Below are 20322 nucleotides of genomic sequence, written 5' to 3'. Positions count from 1 at the left end.
TTATTATTATTATTATTATTATTATTATTAATAATAATAATAATAATAATAATAATAATAATAATAATAATAATAATAATAATAATAATAATAATAAAATGTCTAATTTATGAGATAAACTGTAACACGCGGAACTTATGTATTTCACTCACTACGAATATTTATGTTTTTAATAAATCCAAATTTTAGTTTAGTTTTATTTATCTTAGTATTTTTCTTTTTACTGGCTGATCTGAGTTCGGTTAGAGGAGGAACCGGAGCAGGTTTTTCCCTCAGAGTGAGACCTCCTGTCCGCAGCTCCAGCTCCGCCGCTGTAGTTCCTCCAGTTCCCGGACACCTCGGCTCCTCCGCGGTCAGTTCTCCTCCTGATGTTCCCGCTGGTTCCTCCGGTGCTTCCTCCGCAGGCTCCTCCAACCTCCCCGGCTCCGGTCCACCCTCAGTCCCACAGACCCTCCGCTGCCTCCCGCTTCAGCCCGAACAGCGAGCCGGAGGTCGGAGCTCCGGCCCGGGTCCAGACGGTGAGCGGGGCTAGCTGCGAGGCTAGACGTTAGCCGAGCAGGCAGCGGGGCGAAGGCTCGGTCCGGACGGCCGGCACAGCGAGCGCAGCATGGCCGGAGGGAACCACAACACGGCCAGGGAGGAGAAGGCGACGAGCCGGGGTCAGAGCGAAGGTAAGCGGAGCCGCTGGGGGAGAACCCGGGATGAGTTAACTTATCGGGCGCGCTCGGCTCTGACACCGGGTCGGAGAGCAGCAGAGAGACGGAGGATTAGTGTTTTTAAATAAGAATTAAGAACCTTTAATTTTAATTATTTAAATTTAATTAAATACAGTTTCTCTCTCTGGGTGTCCGCTAGCGGAGCGGCGGTGACAGCTAAAGCTAACTAGCGGCTAATCTAGCCAGACTGGCTCAGTGTGGCTGGTTAGCTGCAGAAGTTAGACAAGAAAGTCAACTAGTTTAGCGGCTAACTGACGTGAACAGAGTTAACATTTAAACCAGGCGTTTTATGGTAAATGTAGCTCCGTAATTTAAATTAAAACCAGAGAGAACTAGCTGAGCTGGAAGCTAACGTGCAGGCTGGCTTGGTAGTTCGCAGCAGCTAGCTGGTAGTTAGCAGCAGCTAGCTGGTAGTTCGCAGCGGCTAGCTGGTAGTTAACTGGTCTAAACTAGTGTCAAGGGCTGCTAGTTTACCTGCAGTAATACACCTGGAGGGAGACATGTAACCAGGTGTGTTAGTGAGAGATGGTGACGTGGAGGTTACAGACACACACACACACACACACACACACACACACACGCACACACACACACACACACGCACACACACACACACACACACACACACACACACACACACACACACACAGTACCAGGTGCACGCCTACTCCAGGACACACAGTCCTTTATTTGCAGTCAAACCTCAGGCTGGAAATATTTTGTAGACAAACATGAAGTCAGAGACTGAAGAAACCTGAACAGCAAGGGTCTCTTTGTGGTTGTTTTGTGTAGGGCTGGGCGATATGGTCTAAAAAAAAAAAAAAATCTCCGATTTTTTCACAAAAAATCCCGATTCACGATTTATCCGTTTCTTTTTTCCCCCTACCTAATCTCCTCACGCTGGAGTCCAGTCTACTTTATGCAAATGAGCTACAGCCCTCTGCAGGTAAACACACCTGATCGCAGCTGGAAATGCGCTGCATGTAGCATGCTGGTCCGGTTGCGGTGCGTTTCCAGCTGTGATCAGGTGTGTTTACCTGGAGAGGGCTGCAGCTCATTTGCATAAAGTAGACTGACTTCTACTTTATGCAAATTGGATGCAGCGTGCAGAGATTCCACACATCGTGAAACTGTCCTCAAACTTCTAAACTAGGCGTCAGTGACCTAAAACGAGGACAGATTTAGCTGCTGCACAGATTATTTCTGCCTCAAATCCTTTCAGAAATACTTTTCGCTGACGTGTTTTTTGAAATAAAAGGGAAAGTTTGCGGCTGAGCCGCTGTGTTTATCCGACTTGTCTGCAGGACTGTCCAGCTGAAAGCTCGGTCATGTGACCACGTAGCGTCCTGCTGTTGGTCAGTGCTGTCATGTGACCATGTTGTGGTTCGCTAGTGACCACCTGCCGTGTGATTTTCAGATGTGGTGCGTTGCCGTGCGGGAAAATAGCATCTAGTGGACACGTACCTTTAGATCTGCACCGCTCGCCACCATGTTGTTTGTGTATCAAGCGTGGGGGGGAGGGGGGAGCACTCTGAACTACGGGAGCCCAGCGGGAAGGCGTTGGTGGCGGATGTTGATGAGCAAATCGATTTTCATTAAAACAAATCGACATTAAGTACAAACTCGAATTAATCGATAAAATCGATTTATCGCCCAGCCTTAGTTTTGTGTGTCTTTGTGGTTGTTTTGAGTCTCTTTGTGGTTGTTTTGTATGTCTTTGTGGTTGTTTTGTGTCTTTGTGGTTGTTTTTTGAGTCTCTTTGTGGTTGTTTTTTGTCTCTTTGCGGTTGTTTTTTGTCTCTTTGTGGTTGTTTTGTGTCTCTTTGTGGTTGTTTTGAGTCTCTTTGTGGTTGTTTTGTATGTCTTTGTGGTTGTTTTGTGTCTTTGTGGTTGTTTTTTGAGTCTCTTTGTGGTTGTTTTTTGTCTCTTTGCTGTTGTTTTTTGTCTCTGTGGTTGTTTTGTGTCTCTTTGTGGTTGTTTTGTGTCTCTTTAGGGTTGTTTCGTGTCTCTTTGTGGTTGTTTTGTGTCTCTTTAGGATTGTTTTGTGTCTCTTTGTGGTTGTTTCGTGTCTCTTTGTGGTTGTTTTGTGTCTCTTTGTGGTTGTTTTGAGTCTCTTTGTGATTGTTTTTGTCTCTTTGTGGTTGTTTTGAGTCTCTTTGTGATTGTTTTTGTCTCTTTGTGGTTGTTTTGAGTCTCATTGTGGTTGCTTTGTGTTTCTGTGACTGTGAAACAACAACTGTCAGTTTCAGCAGCAGCTTTGTGTCAGGAGGTTTCTGAAGTGTGTCTGTGTGGATCAGCAGTGTGTTGATCAGGTATTGATGAGCAGCTGTGTGTTTCTTCTCTGTAGCCAACAGGAGGTTGAAGTACATCAGTCTGGCCGTCCTCGTGGTCCAGAATGCGTCTCTCATCCTCAGCATCCGATACGTCCGCACGTTGCCCGGCGACCGCTTCTTCACCACGTCGGCCGTCGTCATGGCGGAGGTCCTGAAGGTCCTGACCTGTCTGCTCATCATCCTGCTGCAGAGGAGATGTAAGTCTGGAAGATGTGACGTCAGACAATGTGACCTCAGGGTGCACCTGGTGGCTGCTGTCCAATCAGAGCAGAGCATTTATATCAGCTGGAATAAATGAACTCCCGTGAAATTATAATGAACCTTTTTCAGTAATTTACAAAATGAATTATTGATGTATTAACTGCTAAAATTTGATCTAAATTAAGACACAGAATCATTGAAATTCTAACAGAAGTTTTAAAAAGAATTAAATTTTTTTTAAGTACCATTTCTGAGAGAAGAAATGAAAAGTTAAATATGAGATAAAATGTCAAATTTTGAGATTAAACTTAAAAATTCTGACGATTATATTTGAGGGAGGTGTAATGAAAAAATTTAAATGAAAAGTTATATTTAAAAGAAAAAATGTCAAATTTGGAATTAAACTAAACAAAATAAAATGAAATGTAGATATGAGATGATGTTTTTTACTTGTAAGAGATTAAATTTATTATAATGTGTATGAGATGAAATTTTAAGAAAAAATCTAATCTGAAAAAAAAAAAATTCACTGATGTAAATTTGTGAAAAATTAAATTGAAAAAAAATCAATATCAAATTGATGATATATGTCAAACTTATGAAATAATTTCTATAGAAATTTTTAAGAGATGAAATGATAAGGCAAAATAAAAAAAAATTAAGAAGTTACAAGTATCAGATAACCAGTATTTTTTTAAAAATATGTGAAATTTCTAAGAGAAAAAAATAAAAAGACAAAAATATGAGCTCAAAGTAATTACTGGGATTTATTTATTTACATTTGTGAAAGTTGAAATGAAAAACCTGAAATGAAATAATATTTTTACAGATAAAATGTCAAATTAATGTAATGAAATGACAGGATTTTAGGATTAAACTTGAAAAATTTAGACAAGTTTTTTAAAAAATGCAGATCTGAGATCATTTCTTTAAAAATTTGTAAGAGATGAAATAAGAAAAAATGTCAAAATTGTGAAATATGAAATAAAAAATGAAATTAAATGTAAAATATATGATATAATAAGTTGACATTATGAGATAAAATGTCAGAATTTTGGAATTTAAATGCAGGAATTATGACAAAAAGGAACAAAAATATGATAAATTCATTATATTTATTTCCTATTTATTTTAAGTTAAATTTGTTCATCTGTGGTGAGAAACAAGTGGTGAAGCTGCTGAACTAAAGATGGTTCAGAACTATGTTTAGAATTTATCTGTTTTTGTTTCCTTCAGTGTTAAAATCCTGAAACTCAGAAACTTCAGCTGATTAATTTTATTAAAATGAACCAAACTGGACTTGCAGCAGGTTTAGTTAGCTGTTTGAGGACGTTAACTCTGCCGCTCTGTGTTCAGTTAATGTGAAGGACACCGTCTACTTCCTGGTCGACTCCATCATGTTTCAGTACAAAGACACCTTAAAACTGGCCGTTCCTTCTCTGATCTACACGCTGCAGAACAACCTGCAGTACGTCGCCATCTCCAACCTGCCGGCCGCCACCTTCCAGGTAGAAGCCCACGGAAAAACACCCACATCCACACAGAAACACCCACATCTACACAGAAAACACCCATATCCACACAGAAAACACCCACATCCACAGAAACACCCACATCTACACAGAAAACACCCATATCCACACAGAAAACACCCACATCCACAGAAAACACCCACATCTACACAGAAAACACCCACATCCACAGAAAACACCCACATCCACACAGAAAACACCCACATCCACAGAAAACACCCACATCCACACAGAAAACACCCACATCCACAGAAAACACCCACATCCACACAGAAAACACCCACATCCACAGAAAACACCCACATCCACAGAAAACACCCACATCCACACAGAAACACCCACATCTACACAGAAAACACCCACATCCACAGAAAACACCCACATCTACACAGAAAACACCCACATCTACACAGAAAACACCCACATCTACACAGAAAACACCCACATCCACAGAAAACACCCACATCTACACAGAAAACACCCACATCCATAGAAACACCCACATCTACACAGAAAACACCCACATCCACACAGAAAACACCCACATCTACACAGAAAACACCCACATCTACACAGAAAACACCCACATCTACACAGAAAACACCCACATCCACAGAAAACACCCACATCTACACAGAAAACACCCACATCCATAGAAACACCCACATCTACACAGAAAACACCCACATCCACAGAAAACACCCACATCCACAGAAAACACCCACATCCACAGAAAACACCCACATCCACAGAAAACACCCACATCTACACAGAAAACACCCACATCCATAGAAACACCCACATCTACACAGAAAACACCCACATCCACAGAAAACACCCACATCTACACAGAAAACACCCACATCTACACAGAAAACACCCACATCCACAGAAAACACCCACATCTACACAGAAAACACCCACATCCATAGAAACACCCACATCTACACAGAAAACACCCACATCCACAGAAAACACCCACATCCACACAGAAAACACCCACATCCACAGAAAACACCCACATCTACACAGAAAACACCCACATCCACACAGAAACACCCACATCCACACAGAAACACCCACATCCACACAGAAACACCCACATCCACAGAAAACACCCACATCCACAGAAAACACCCACATCCACACAGAAACACCCACATCTACACAGAAAACACCCACCTCCACAGAAAACACCCACATCCACAGAAAACACCCACATCCACAGAAAACACCCACATCTACACAGAAAACACCCACATCCACACAGAAAACACCCACATCCACACAGAAAACACCCACATCCACAGGAAACACCCACATCCACACAGAAAACACCCACATCCACACAGAAAACACCCACATCCACAGAAAACACCCACATCCACAGAAAACACCCACATCCACAGGAAACACCCACATCCACAGAAAACACCCACATCCACACAGAAAACACCCACATCCACACAGAAAACACCCACATCCACACAGAAAACACCCACATCCACACAGAAAACACCCACATCCACACAGAAAACACCCACATCCACACAGAAAACACCCACATCCACAGAAAACACCCACATCCACAGAAAACACCCACATCCACAGAAAACACCCACATCCACAGAAAACACCCACATCCACAGAAAACACCCACATCCACAGAAAACACCCACATCCATAGAAACACCCACATCCACAGAAAACACCCACATCTACACAGAAAACACCCACATCCACAGAAAACACCCACATCCACAGAAAACACCCACATCCACACAGAAAACACCCACATCCACACAGAAAACACCCACATCCACACAGAAAACACCCACATCCACAGAAAACACCCACATCCACAGAAAACACCCACATCCACAGAAAACACCCACATCCACAGAAAACACCCACATCCATAGAAACACCCACATCCACAGAAAACACCCACATCTACACAGAAAACACCCACATCCACAGAAAACACCCACATCCACAGAAAACACCCACATCCACAGAAAACACCCACATCCACAGAAAACACCCACATCCACACAGAAAACACCCACATCCACAGAAAACACCCACATCCACACAGAAAACACCCACATCCACACAGAAAACACCCACATCTACACAGAAAACACCCACATCTACACAGAAAACACCCACATCCACACAGAAAACACCCACATCCACAGAAAACACCCACATCCACAGAAAACACCCACATCCACAGAAAACACCCACATCTACACAGAAAACACCCACATCTACACAGAAAACACCCACATCCACACAGAAAACACCCACATCCACAGAAAACACCCACATCCACACAGAAAACACCCACATCCACACAGAAAACACCCACATCCACAGAAAACACCCACATCCACACAGAAAACACCCACATCCACACAGAAAACACCCACATCCACACAGAAAACACCCACATCTACACAGAAAACACCCACATCCACACAGAAAACACCCACATCCACAGAAAACACCCACATCCACACAGAAAACACCCACATCCACACAGAAAACACCCACATCCACAGAAAACACCCACATCCACAGAAAACACCCACATCCACACAGAAAACACCCACATCCACAGAAAACACCCACATCCACAGAAAACACCCACATCCACAGAAAACACCCACATCCACACAGAAAACACCCACATCCACAGAAAACACCCACATCCACAGAAAACACCCACATCCACACAGAAAACACCCACATCCACACAGAAAACACCCACATCCACACAGAAAACACCCACATCCACAGAAAACACCCACATCCACACAGAAAACACCCACATCCACAGAAAACACCCACATCCACACAGAAAACACCCACATCCACTTTAATATTATTATAGGTTTATAATTTATTATAACAGTTTAATCATTTCAGGCACAAACAGTGAAACGTTGCAGAATATTTTCAGATTTCAACAGATTTTGCTTTTTTTTGTCACAAATAATTATAAGCTGAATATTTTTATGTTTTTAGGACGTTTTTTAAAATCATTTTTAAATATTTTAGCTTCGTTTAAATTAGTTTAAATAATTTTTCATAGAAATGTTTTAGTTTGGAGTTGATTTTGAAGCTGTTAAGATATAAATATGTTATTTTTTAAGGTTTGATTTTTTTTTATCTGTCCCATGTTGCTTTTTGATTTCGTGTCTGTGGCTAAAAAATAAAAATACTTCACAAATATGTCTTTTACTTCTATAAAACAGCTGCTTATTGTAGTTTTTATCAGGCAGACAGAAGAAATGGACTGATATTGGCCATTTTATTTTTAAATGTATGGTTGATACATTTTATTCATTATTCATTATTCATTTCCACACATTTGATCATTTCAATCTTGATTAAAATATTTTTCATAAATTAGATTTATTTTCTATGTTAAGAATTTTTAAAGATATATTTTCACATTTGAAATAATAAAAAAACATTTTGTAGATTAAAAAAAAAAACATTTATTTTATATTTTCAGACATGATTAAAATATCTTTCATAAATTATATATTTTTTCTATTTTAAGAATTGGTAAAGATATATTTTTCACGTCATATTATAAAAAAATCTTTTTATAGATGTTTTTAAACATTTCTTCTGTATTTTTAGACATGATTAAAATATTTTTCATAAATTAAAGGTATTTTCTATTGGAAGATTTTTTTTCAAAGGTATATTTTTCACATATTAAATCATCAACAAAACATTTTCTAGATTTTTTTAAAAACATTTATTTTATATTTTCAGACATGATTAAAATATTTTTCATTAATTGTATTTATTTTCTATTTTAAGAATTTTTAAAGATACATTTTTCACATAGTAAATAATAAAAAACATTTGATAGATTTTTTAAAAACATTTTGTAGTTTCAGACATGATTAAAATATTTTTAAAAAATCTCTTATTCTGGATTTATTTTCTATTTAAGAATTTTTAAAGATATTATTTTCACATATTAAATAACAAAAAATAAACATTTTGTAGGTATTTCTTAAACATTTATTGTATATTTTCAGACATGATTGCATTTTTTTTCTATGTTAAGATTTTGCAAAGATATATTTTTCACATATTGAATCATAGAAAAACGTAGGTTTTTTTTAAACATTCAATTTTTTAATTTCAGGCAAGTATTTTTCATGAATTTATTCTCTTTTTTAAGAACTTTTGAAGATATTTTCACATATTAAATAATTAAAAAGCATTTTCTAGATTATTTTTTTAAAACATTCATTCTGTATTTTTAGACATGATTACAATATTTTACATAAATTGGATTTTTTCTAGGTTAAGGTTTTTTCAAAACATTTTTCTCATATTAAAACAAAAAAAATTCTCGATTTTTTAAAAAACTATATTTTCAGACCTGATTAAAATATTTTTCATGAATTAGATTTTTGTCTATTTCAAAAACTTTTAAAAATATTATTTTCCCATATTAAATAATAAAAAAATAATTTTGTGGATATTTGCTTAAACATTTTTTTTTTAGACATGATTAAAATATTTTTCATGAATTTATTTTCTGTTTGTTTTTCAAAGATATATTTTTCACATATTAAATCATAAAACATTTTCTAGATTTAAAAAAAATTTGTTTATATTTTCAGAGATGATTAAAATATTTTTCATGAATTGGATTTTTTTTTGCTATTTTAAGAATTTTTAATAACATTTTTATCACATTAAATAATAAAAAAACATTTCATAAGCATTTTGTTAAATATTTATTTTATATTTTCAGACATGACTAAAATATTTTCCTGACATCCATTTTTAAATGAATTAAAATTTTTTTGTTTTCTGAATTTTTTCCCCATTTAACTCTCTTTAATATTTCATAAATGTGATCATGTTGAAGCTGCAGGTCATTGAAATTAATTGATATTAACTAAAATCTGCAGCTTTATTTATTGTCAGATAATCAGAGTTTAATGTGGATTCAGAGCCGATCAGTGGATTTAATGTTGATCTGAGACGCTGCTGAGCTTCAGACCTCCACTGTTAGCCTTAGTGTTAGCGACAGGTGAGATGCTGACTCCGCCCCTTCTTGTCAGGTGACCTACCAGCTGAAGATCCTCACCACGGCTCTGTTCAGCGTCTTGATGCTCAGGAAGTCTCTGTCCAGAGTTCAGTGGGTTTCTCTGCTGCTGCTGTTCGCCGGCGTCGCCATCGTCCAGGTGAGTCCCTTCAGCATTTTTTTATTCATTTTCAGGCATGAAAAATAATTTTATAAAAGATTCTATTAAGAATTCCTAATGATATATTTTTAAATGTATTCTGATATTTAATGGATATTTTAAGACATTTTAGATCATGTATTTTACCGACATTTTATAGACTTTTAAAAAGAACTTTTAATTCACTTTAATCTGATTAAAGCTCGTTATGATTTTTATTCTTTCTGTGGTTAAAACTATGATTGTATTTTTTTCTGATCCTCGAACACTTTTTTTTCCATCAGAAGGACTCAAAATTATTATTTTTTAAACGAGAAAAGAAGAATAAATCAGATTCTGAGATACAATTACATCTTTTTACAGAATAGATGTGAGTCAACAGTGAATATCTGTTTATTTATAAGCTGTAATGACAGTTACTATGGTGATTCTGGGGTCTCTGTGATGTCACGCCCATGTTTGTGACATCACACCCATGAGAAAATGTTTTTTCAGCGACTCAAACATTGGTTTATTTTATTATTTAGTACATTTAATTTTTATTATTCATTTATTATTGTTTTATCATTATCCTTTTATGTTAGTTATTCATTCTGTAAAATTAAATACTATTTTATTGTTATTATTTTTTATTTATTATTATTGTTGTTGTTGTTGTTGTTGTTGTTGTTGTTATTATTATTATCATTTTATATAGGTATTAATAATTTTATTTATTTTAGAAAATAAAATATAATTTTATTATTGTTAGGTTAGCAGTAACTATTATTATTAATATGATTATATTATTCTTTATTTTAATATTATACTTTGTTATTTTGTTTTAGTATTAGTTTTTATATATATATATATATATATATATATATATATATATATACACGTACATACAGACACACACACCTTTTTGTAGCTTTGTTTGACAGTCATAGTGATATAAAGTCATACAACGTATTTTATTTTATTATTGTTATTATTTTAATATTATTAGTATCATTTATAATTAAGTTTTATTAAGTAAAATATTATTTATTTTATTATTATTTTAATATTGTTATTTTTTATTTTTTATATTGTTGTTTATTGTTATTTTAATATTTGTGTTATTTATTTTATTATTATGTATTCCTGTTTATTTTCTTCTTATTATTGGTTATTACAATTATTTATTCCTATATTATGATCATTATTATTATTTATTCTTATTTCATTTTACTATTATTATTAATTTAATATTATTATTGTAATTATTATTATAATTATTATTGTTATTATTGCTTATTTTATTATAACCAAACTACCAGTGGTTAGGAGTCAGCTGGTGTCATACGGAGGCCCTGATTGGTCGTTTCCCTGCAGGTGCAGCAGGAGGGGAACAAGGAGGCGTCTGTGTCGGGCGGCTCTAACCAGAACTACACCGTGGGGCTGGTTGCCGTGGTGATCAGCTGCCTGTCGTCGGGCTTCGCCGGCGTTTACTTCGAGAAGATCCTGAAGGGCAGCTCGGCCTCGGTGTGGGTGAGGAACGTGCAGCTGGGGATCTTCGGCACGGCGCTCGGCATGCTGGGACTGTGGTGGAACGACGGCGCCGCCATCGCCCGCCGCGGCTTCCTGTTCGGCTACACCGACATGGTCTGGGCCGTCATCTTCAACCAGGCCTTCGGCGGCCTGCTGGTCGCCGTGGTGGTCAAATACGCCGACAACATCCTGAAGGGCTTCGCCACCTCCTTCTCCATCGTCGTCTCCACGGTGATGTCCGTCTACCTGTTCGGCTTCCACGTGGACCTGCTGTTCACGGCAGGGGCGGGGCTTGTCATCGGCGCCGTCTACATGTACAGCCTCCCCAAAGCCACCGCCTCCTCCTCCTCTTCCTCCTCCTCCTCTTCCTCGGCGGCGGCTCCGAGGACGGACGGCCCTGAGCTGGAGGCCTTCCTGCCAAAGTCAGTGCTGGTGAAGTGAAGCTGTGTGTGGGCGGGGTCAGAGGTCTAGAACAGCCAATCACAGAGCTCCGTCTGCTGCCGCTCGCTCTTCTGCTCTCTGCTGCTTCTCACTCACCCTCCGAGGTCCTCCAATCACCTTCATCACCTTCATCTTCCTCCTGAGTCCGGCTGCACCGATCGTTACTGATTATTGATCTCCAATCAGTCTGATTGATCCTGTTTCTAAACTTTATTTAAAACGGTTTGGTGACCTGTAGAATGAGGAGATTTAATCACATTTAACAGATTTGGTTCATTTTTCTGATGATTAAATCTAAAGATGATTCCTAAACGATGATCAATGAGGTTCAGAGATCAATCAGCTCAGAGATTTAATTAATATTTAATAAATATTTAACTTTCAGGGCAGATTAAACCTCCTGAATCACTGCAGGAGGAACAACTCATCTTCTGCTGGAACTTCCTGGATGTTAGATAAATATGTCAGATGTGGTGCAGCCCTGCTGGACGGAGGAGCTTCATTCCTCCTCCTCCTCCTTCTCTTATCTTCCTCCTCCTCCTCCTCCTGCTCTGATCTTCCTCCTCCTCCTCCTCCTGCTCTGATCTTCCTCCTCCTCCTGCTCTGATCTTCCTCCTCCTCCTGCTCTGATCTTCCTCCTCCTTCTCCTGGTCGTTGAAGGTTCCTCCTGAACACTAACTCCTGCTCCTGGTTTCCTCCTCAGAGCTGAACCTCCTTCAGACTAACAGCTCAAAGCACAACGGCAGCAGCAGGACGAAGATGATGATGATGAAGGAGCTGCAGCACCTCAGAGACTCTGACCTCCGTCTGTCTGTCTGTTCCCTCTCTGCCTTAAAACTCTTTCAGAGAAACGCCTTACGCTCAAATCTAGATCATTTATCGATTATTGATTATCGTTGTTACAGCCGGAGGAGAATCTCAACTGGATGTGAAACGGATGTTTTCACTCTGCAGCCTCCAGAGCACTCACGATTCCACCTTAAATATCAACTACTTCCTCCTGAAACAGGACTGTGAAAGGATCTAAGGAGGCCCAGAGCAGCCAACATTAAATCCTTCTTTTAAAAAAAACAAAAAAAACAAAAAAAACGTAAACTAAATGCATTTTTCTAAATATAGAAATGGCACAATTTATTATGTTAAGAAATTATTACCACAAAAAATATATGAAGTGAAAATAAACATTTTCCAAAGAAGGTGACATTATAGAATAAAGGAGACTATAAGAAATATTCAGTAAATTAAAAAAAAGTCAATTTCAACGTACCACAAAAATAAGCATTATTAAATATAAATTCACATTTTAAAACAGGTGAAATTAAATCATTTAAAGTGCAAATATTCAACAATTATTGTTTGAAAGAAATAAAATGAAATCATAAGAAACTGAACTTTTTACACAATATATAAATTATATATTTTGCTGATTACAAAAATCTCAAAATATAGCATTAATAAATATAAACTAAGTGAATTAAAAAATGTCATTATGAAATAAAAATGTTTAAAAAAAAGAAAATTTGGTGTTCAATATCACTGCAACCTCCAAAACACTCACAACAACCAGTTCCACCTTAAATATCAACCAGTTCCATCTTAAACAGGACTGTGAAGAAGTTACGGAGGCCCAGAGCAGCCAACGTTAAATCTTTTTTTTTTTTTTTTTTTAAAAACTTTTTCGTTTTTTAAAGCATTTTGAAGAATAGAAAAAAAAAATTAATTCAATAAGTTAAGAAATTATTGCCACAAAACAATTAACAAAAAAGTTGACATATATTAAAAGCGACTATGTTTAATAAATATTTAATACATTTAAAAAAGAGAATAATAAAATCCATTTCAACGTACCACAAAAAGGGACATTATTCAATATAAATTCACTTTTTGGGTGAAATTACATAATGTGCAAATATTCAAATTTTTTTTGGGAAAGAAAAGAATCGTAAAAACCAGAACTTTTTACACAATATGCAAATTATGTAATTTGGTGATTTAAAAAAATCACAAAAATTAGCATTAATAAATGTAAAAAAAATTGAAAGTGTAATTATGAAATAAAAATGACAAAAGGAAATTTGAAATGAAAATGATTTTATATAAATTAATAAATTATAAAAATAGTTGTGATGAATAATAACAAATAAATGCAATTAATATATTTCATAATTTCTTTCTTTTTAATTAAGTTACATTTGAACACTCTGGGCCTCCGTAGTTCCGTTTATCAAACCACTAATATCAGATTTATTTATTTAATCACTTGTAGAGACAGTTTTTTAAATCTCTCAAAATCGACATATTTAACGTAACCGGAGACGAATATCAATCGAGTTTCTGGTTTGAATTTTCCAGTTAAAACGGTTAAAATATGTGGAATAAAATCAAACACCTGAACTGTTACAGCTGTAGTTTATTCTGAAAGGATCTTTACCTCTTTAAAGTGATGTTTCTGGTTTTCTGCTGCACAGTGAAAACAGCTTAAAAGTGGTTTTGGTTTTCCAGCTGGTGTTTGTGTTCGGTGCCTTTTCCCTCTCATCTGTACAGAAGCCATACGATTGTTGGTTTAAACAAATGAACCCAAACTTCACGTTTCTCTTCTCGCCAAAAACCGTTTGGCTGCCGGCGTCTGGTTGGAAACTGTCCGGCGGCGGTGTCCTGAATGTCTCCATCGAAGGGAAGGAAGCCGTGTTTCACGTGTTGCTGCTTCTTAGTGTTTACGTTGTGTCGCTTTGGGAGGAAAGTTTTTTTGTCTCCTGGTTTCCTTTGTCGCCGTTAGAGCTGCAGCTAACTGCTAACCGCTAATTTACTGTCGATTATGTTCGGGGTTAATCGTTAGTTTGTTTGGTCTCTAAAATGGTGGAAAATGTTTCCCCAAAGATAATTTAATGTCGGAGGGAAAGTATTTCTGTTAGCGAGTTAAGCTAACACCGGGAGCTAATCTCTGAGGGTATTTCAGTTTGTTTTCTTTCCTGAATCTCTGAAGCGCAAAAACTATGAAAACATTCTTTACTAATCTAGTTTGTATTTTTACCACCAAGTCCAGACGCCACCAGATACTCGGTCCAACAAACTCTGAGCTACAGATCTGATTCCCAAACAGTTAGTCAGTCAAGTTTTAAAATGAAACCTGCTAATTCTAGCCTAGTTAAGCTAATATTAGCCTAAATAAGCGAATGTTAGCCTAAATAAGCTATTGTTAGCTGGTCTGTTATGCTAAATCTGCCAATTTTAGCCTAAATAAGCTAGTGTTTGCTAGTCTATTGCCCTGATTAGGCTAATGTTAGCCTTAAACGCAGCTAGTACTGGCTTATAACAGGTAAAGTTAGCTGCTGCATTATCACCAGCTAAAGTTACCCCAAACTGGCTAATGTTAGCTCTCAAATAAATCAGGCAAATTCAAAAGCCATCAGCTAATCAGCTAATGTTAGCTGGTCTGTTAGTCTAAATAAGCTAATGCTAGCCGTAAACAAAGCTAATATTTGCTTAAAACAGGTAACATTAGCTGCTACATTATCACAAGCAAGCTAATGTTAGCTCCTGTGAATGTTATGTGGGGAGCGATGCTGCAACCGATGCAGCTACACAGTTCACAAATAAATCAGTCAAATTCAAAAATGGAACCTTCTAAATGTATCCTTAGTAAGCTAATGTTAGCCCAAATCAGCTAATGTTAGCTGGTCTGTTATCCCAGATAAGCTAATATTAGCCTAAATCAGCTAATGTTAGCTGATCTGTTATCCTAAATAAGCTAATGTTAGCTGGTCTGTTCTCCTAAATCAGTTAATGTTACCTGGGCTATCTTACATCAGCTAATTTTAGCTGGTCTGTTATTCTCAATCAACTAATTTTAGCATAAATAAGCTAATGTTACCTGATCAGTTATCGTAAATAAGCTAATATTAGCCTTAAACAAAGCTAATACTGGCTTATAACAGGTAACATTAGCTGTTACATTATCACAATTCAGCTAATGTTAGCTGGGCTGCTATCCTACATCAGTTAATGTTAGCTGGTCTGTTATACTGAATGAGCTAATTTCAGCCTAAATAAGCCAATGTTAGCTGCACTATTATCCTAAATCAGCGCTAGTTTTTTATTAGCTAATGTTAGCTGGTCTGTTCTCCTAAATCAGTAATGTTAGCCTTAAAGGAAGCTAATACTGGCTTTAAACAGGTAGCATTAGCTGCTGCATTGTCACCAGCTAAAGTTATCCCAAACCAGCTAATGTAAGCTCTTGTGGTGGGAACGATGCTACAACTGATGCAGCTATCACAGTTCACATATAAGCGAACGTTCGCTGTTGCAATAGGCTAAACAAAGTTACATTAGTTAGCCTATAATGCTAACGTTAGTCTCAACCAGCTAACATGAGCTTAAACATGCTAGCATTATATTAAACCAGCTAATGTTTGTCTAAACTAGCTAACATTGTTATGAATGTGTTTAGGTTAATTTAATGATACAACAGATGCAGCTATCACAGATCACAAATAAGCAAGTGTTAGCGGTTGCAATAGGCTAAACAAAATTACATTAGTTAGCCTAGATATGCTAATCTTAGCTTAAACTAGCTAACTTTATCTGTTATGCAACAGATGTTGCTTTCACAAGTTCACAAACAAGCTAACTTTAGACTCTGTGTTAGCCTTAGCCGCTACATCAAAATCTAAAATCCTTAGTTTCACAGGAAGAATTCTTTAAATGATCCAGTTTTTGATCCTGTGACGGAGAAAAGTTCCTGCAGCTCGATGTGGAGACAAAAAAACCAAAAACCCAAAACTCCCAAAACGTAAAAAGATGTTTAACTAGTTTTTCTGTTTCATGATCATCAGAATCAAAGATGGTTGTCGTCTGAACAAAAACAAAATGAGATGTTATTTTGCATTTTCTGTTTTTGTAAAAAAAAAAAAAAAAAAAAAAAACAAGAAAAATTCCTCCAGCTGACAGTTTGTCGGTTTGGAAAAATTAGATAATATTAATATATGAGATGTTTTATTTAAAGAGATTAAAATCTGTTGGTTTCTCTGAATGACGACGAAGAAACTGAGCAGGAAGTTTCAATTTGAGTCAGAAATATTCAGACGACCAAAGACATTTAATTTATTTCATCTGGAAGCAGAGAACCATCAGAATAAGACATTTGTTGTTTGTCTTGTTATTTCCATCTTAATTTAATTTCATGATACCTCAGTATCTTCACTTTTTCCCATAAGATAAATTACCAAAATAAACATTCAAACACAATGAAATATTTATGTTGTTATCAAAAATAGTTCCAACAGAATAACTTGTCTTTTAGATTCAACATTATTTGGATTTTTTGAGTATTTCTAAAATCTCACGAATGTTTTGAGGCATATTTGGAGATAAATGTCAAATTATTTCGCAAATTTAATATTATAAAGTTGAAATACTAAGACTCTGCACACTGACATGATAAATAAAGTATCTCTTATTTTGAAAATATCAGTAGATTGATCTCTGGATAATTACCTCTAGGAAGAACAGATTTCTTCTTGTGAAGTCGAGATTTTCTGTTGAGAAATATTTTTGCAATTATGTCAAAATCTTGACATAAATTAGTTTTGATGAAAACTCAAACATCAGAAACAGTCAATTTTTGTTTCCTACGAGATAAAAAAAATGGTGGCAGTGAAAGTATTTCATTATCTCGAGATAAGAGGAAGAAATATGAAATGATGTTAGATTTTCAGAATATTTTTCCAGGTTTGATGAAATCACCAGTTAATTCTTCTTTTTCCCATCAAAGCAAAACTTTTATCTTGAGATCTCAGTTAATTATCTCAAAATAACATCTGAATAATTTTCTTTTTTCACAAAGAAACAAAAGTTAAAGCGTTTATTTTAATTTTTGTGTTTAATGTTTTCCAAACAACAAATTAAATCATGAAACTGATCAGTATTTCGATATAAAATGTTGAAATGTGACGTTTTGAGAAAATAACTCGACATATTCAGGAAATATTTCAGTATTTCCCTCACAGGTTATTTACCTGACAAAATCTAGTAGTTAAATGATCTTATTTAAAAAGAGTAACAGATTTATTTCATTATCTCAAAATTTCAGGAAGTTTACATCCCTAAAATATTAGTTTTCTCATAAATACTGAGACTGTCTGCACACCGACATGATAAATAAAATATCTTATTTTGAAGATATCTGTAGATTGATATCTGGATAATTATCTCTTTAGAAATAACAAATTTCTTCTAGTGAAGTCGAGATTTTCTGTTGAGAAATATTTTTACATGTTATTTATGTCAAAATCTCAACACAAATTAGCTTTAATGAAAACTCAAACAGTCAAATGTTGTTTCCTACGAGATAAAAAGGAAATGTCAGAGACAGTGCAAGTATTTCATTATCTCTAGATAACAAGAAGAAATCATGAAATGATGATGACAGATTTAAAAACTATTAATTCCAGGTTTGAGGTAAATACCAGTTAATTTTTCTTTTTCCCATCAAAGCAAAACTTTTATCTCTTTATCTTGAGATCCCAGTTAAATATCTCAAAATGACATCTGAATAATGATTTTTCACAAAGAAACCAAACTTATAGAGTTTATTCTAGTTATACCGTTCTAACAGCAACATTAAATCATGATAACTGATCTTTATGTCGAGATAAAATGTTGAAATGTGATCTTGTGGGAGAGTAAGTCGACATTGATGAAATATTTCAGTATTTCCATCACAGGTTATTTACCTGAAGATATCCAATAGTTAAATGATCTCATTTAAAACCAGAAACAGATTTATTTCTTAATCTTGAAATTTCATGAAGTTTACATCCCAGAATTATTAGTTTTCTCATAAAAATATCAATTTTTCTTTTTATCTCGAGAAAACGATCTTTTGTTTTCCTGCAGTAACAAGATAAAGGACATGAATAATTCTGAATACATGGGTTCTACCTTTTTATGTTCCAGTTTTTACGTTTAGACGTTTTTTGGGTTCTTTAGTTTTTCTAACATCTGATGTCTTCAGTTTTAGTTTGTGTTTCTGGTTGGTCTGTATTTCTGCTGACTCGTCGTAGCGCCACCTGCTGGCAATTTGAAACCAAATCCTGAAGGAACTAAACTAAAGCTCCTGGTTCTCTTCCAGCAGGTTTTAGTTCCTCGGGTTTTGGTTTCTTTTCGTCCGTTCTGGTTTTGGTTTGTTAGAAATCTGATCTGCAGGTTTCTCTTATGTTTGCACTTGATTGTTGATTTCTATCGATGCCTCTGGTTTGTAAATACTTCTTTTGGTAAAGTTTTCTATAAACAAGGACGTGGACTCAACGCTCTGCAGTTTGTCTTAATTTGTAGATAAATGACAGAAAAGTTCACTTCAGTTTGTTTCTGCAGTTTTTGTTCTGAACTTTCTACAGTTTAAAAAAACTGACATTTTGGAGAATAAAGTTTTAGGAACAGTCTTGATCTCATTTAACCCTCGTATTGTCCTGTGGATCAAATTGACCCGTTTTAAAGTTTGAAACTGGAAAAAATATATTTTCTCAGTAAAACTTTTGATGTCCACATTTTCAGCATTTCAACACAAATTTTTTTTAAACATTTTTTGGTGGAAAAAAAGAAATGTTAAAAATATTTCTTTAAGAACATTCACATAAAAATCAACCAAAATCTTTCGCTGGATTTTGGTTGATTTTTTTATGAAAATATTAGAAGTTTTACTGATATATATGGAATCATTTTGGATATTTTTAGGATTTTTTGAAAGATTTTTACTCATTTTTTTGAAAATATTGACAAGAATTTTCTTGCCAAATTTGAGGGATTTTTTTAAAAATAAAACTTTTAAGGGAAACTTTTAAGGAATTATTTAATTTTTTTCCTGAAAGTTTTGCAAGTTTTCAGAAATTTCGGAATTTTTTTGCTGAATTTTTGGATTTTTTTTCAGACAAGGAAACAATATTTTTTGGTGCCTGTAAATGAGGACAACAGGAGGGTTCAATCAAGAGATTATAACTTTTTCTTCTTGAATTATTTACTTTATTCATCTCATCTTTTTTAAACATAAAATTCTAAAACTTCTTGAATAATTCTCTTCAGTTAGTTTGTGTTTCTAAACCTCAAAAGGTTCAATATTTAATGAATATCTCAGTTTTTATAAATTAAAAAAAATATAAAATGTATATAAAAAAGCTAACAAGTAGTTTTCATTTATAAATGTTAGACCTAAATAATTGCAGCTAATTAATATAAAATGTTATTTTATCATTTTAATTTCGCCAGTCGTGTTTCTAGGAGTTCATTTGTATTTTTTATCAGATTTTTAAAGTCTATAAAATAAGAAATGATGTTAAATGAAGCAACAGTTTTCATTTTCTTTC

At 35.4% G+C, this 20322-nt stretch overlaps 1 protein-coding gene across 1 annotated transcript; it reads left to right on the top strand.

Annotated features, from left to right (window-relative positions):
* The first annotated feature begins 324 nt into the window (after nt 1–324).
* Nucleotides 325–19270, top strand: slc35a2 (solute carrier family 35 member 2). Its single transcript, XM_055013280.1, has 6 exons — nt 325–671; nt 3063–3245; nt 4606–4757; nt 9890–10012; nt 11369–11946; nt 12669–19270. Exons 1-6 carry the CDS (start codon nt 608–610, stop codon nt 12688–12690), a joined length of 1122 nt encoding a protein of 373 aa, XP_054869255.1. The 5' UTR covers nt 325–607; the 3' UTR covers nt 12691–19270.
* Nucleotides 19271–20322: the final 1052 nt, after the last annotated feature.

Source organism: Amphiprion ocellaris, chromosome 8, assembly GCF_022539595.1.
Source record: "Amphiprion ocellaris isolate individual 3 ecotype Okinawa chromosome 8, ASM2253959v1, whole genome shotgun sequence".
Classification (NCBI taxonomy): Eukaryota; Metazoa; Chordata; class Actinopteri; family Pomacentridae; genus Amphiprion; species Amphiprion ocellaris.
The sequence above is the reverse complement of the archived record's forward strand: the minus strand, read 5'-3'. Positions and strand labels throughout refer to the sequence as shown.

Excerpts from the sequence above, each read along its gene's own strand:
- slc35a2 (XM_055013280.1), top strand. The coding sequence starts at position 608 with ATGGCCGGAGGGAACCACAACACGGCCAGGGAGGAGAAGGCGACGAGC. Across the intron at positions 672-3,062 it reads GAGCCGGGGTCAGAGCGAAG|CCAACAGGAGGTTGAAGTAC; the intron begins GTAAGCGGAGCC and ends TCTTCTCTGTAG. Across the intron at positions 10,013-11,368 it reads CCGGCGTCGCCATCGTCCAG|GTGCAGCAGGAGGGGAACAA; the intron begins GTGAGTCCCTTC and ends GTTTCCCTGCAG.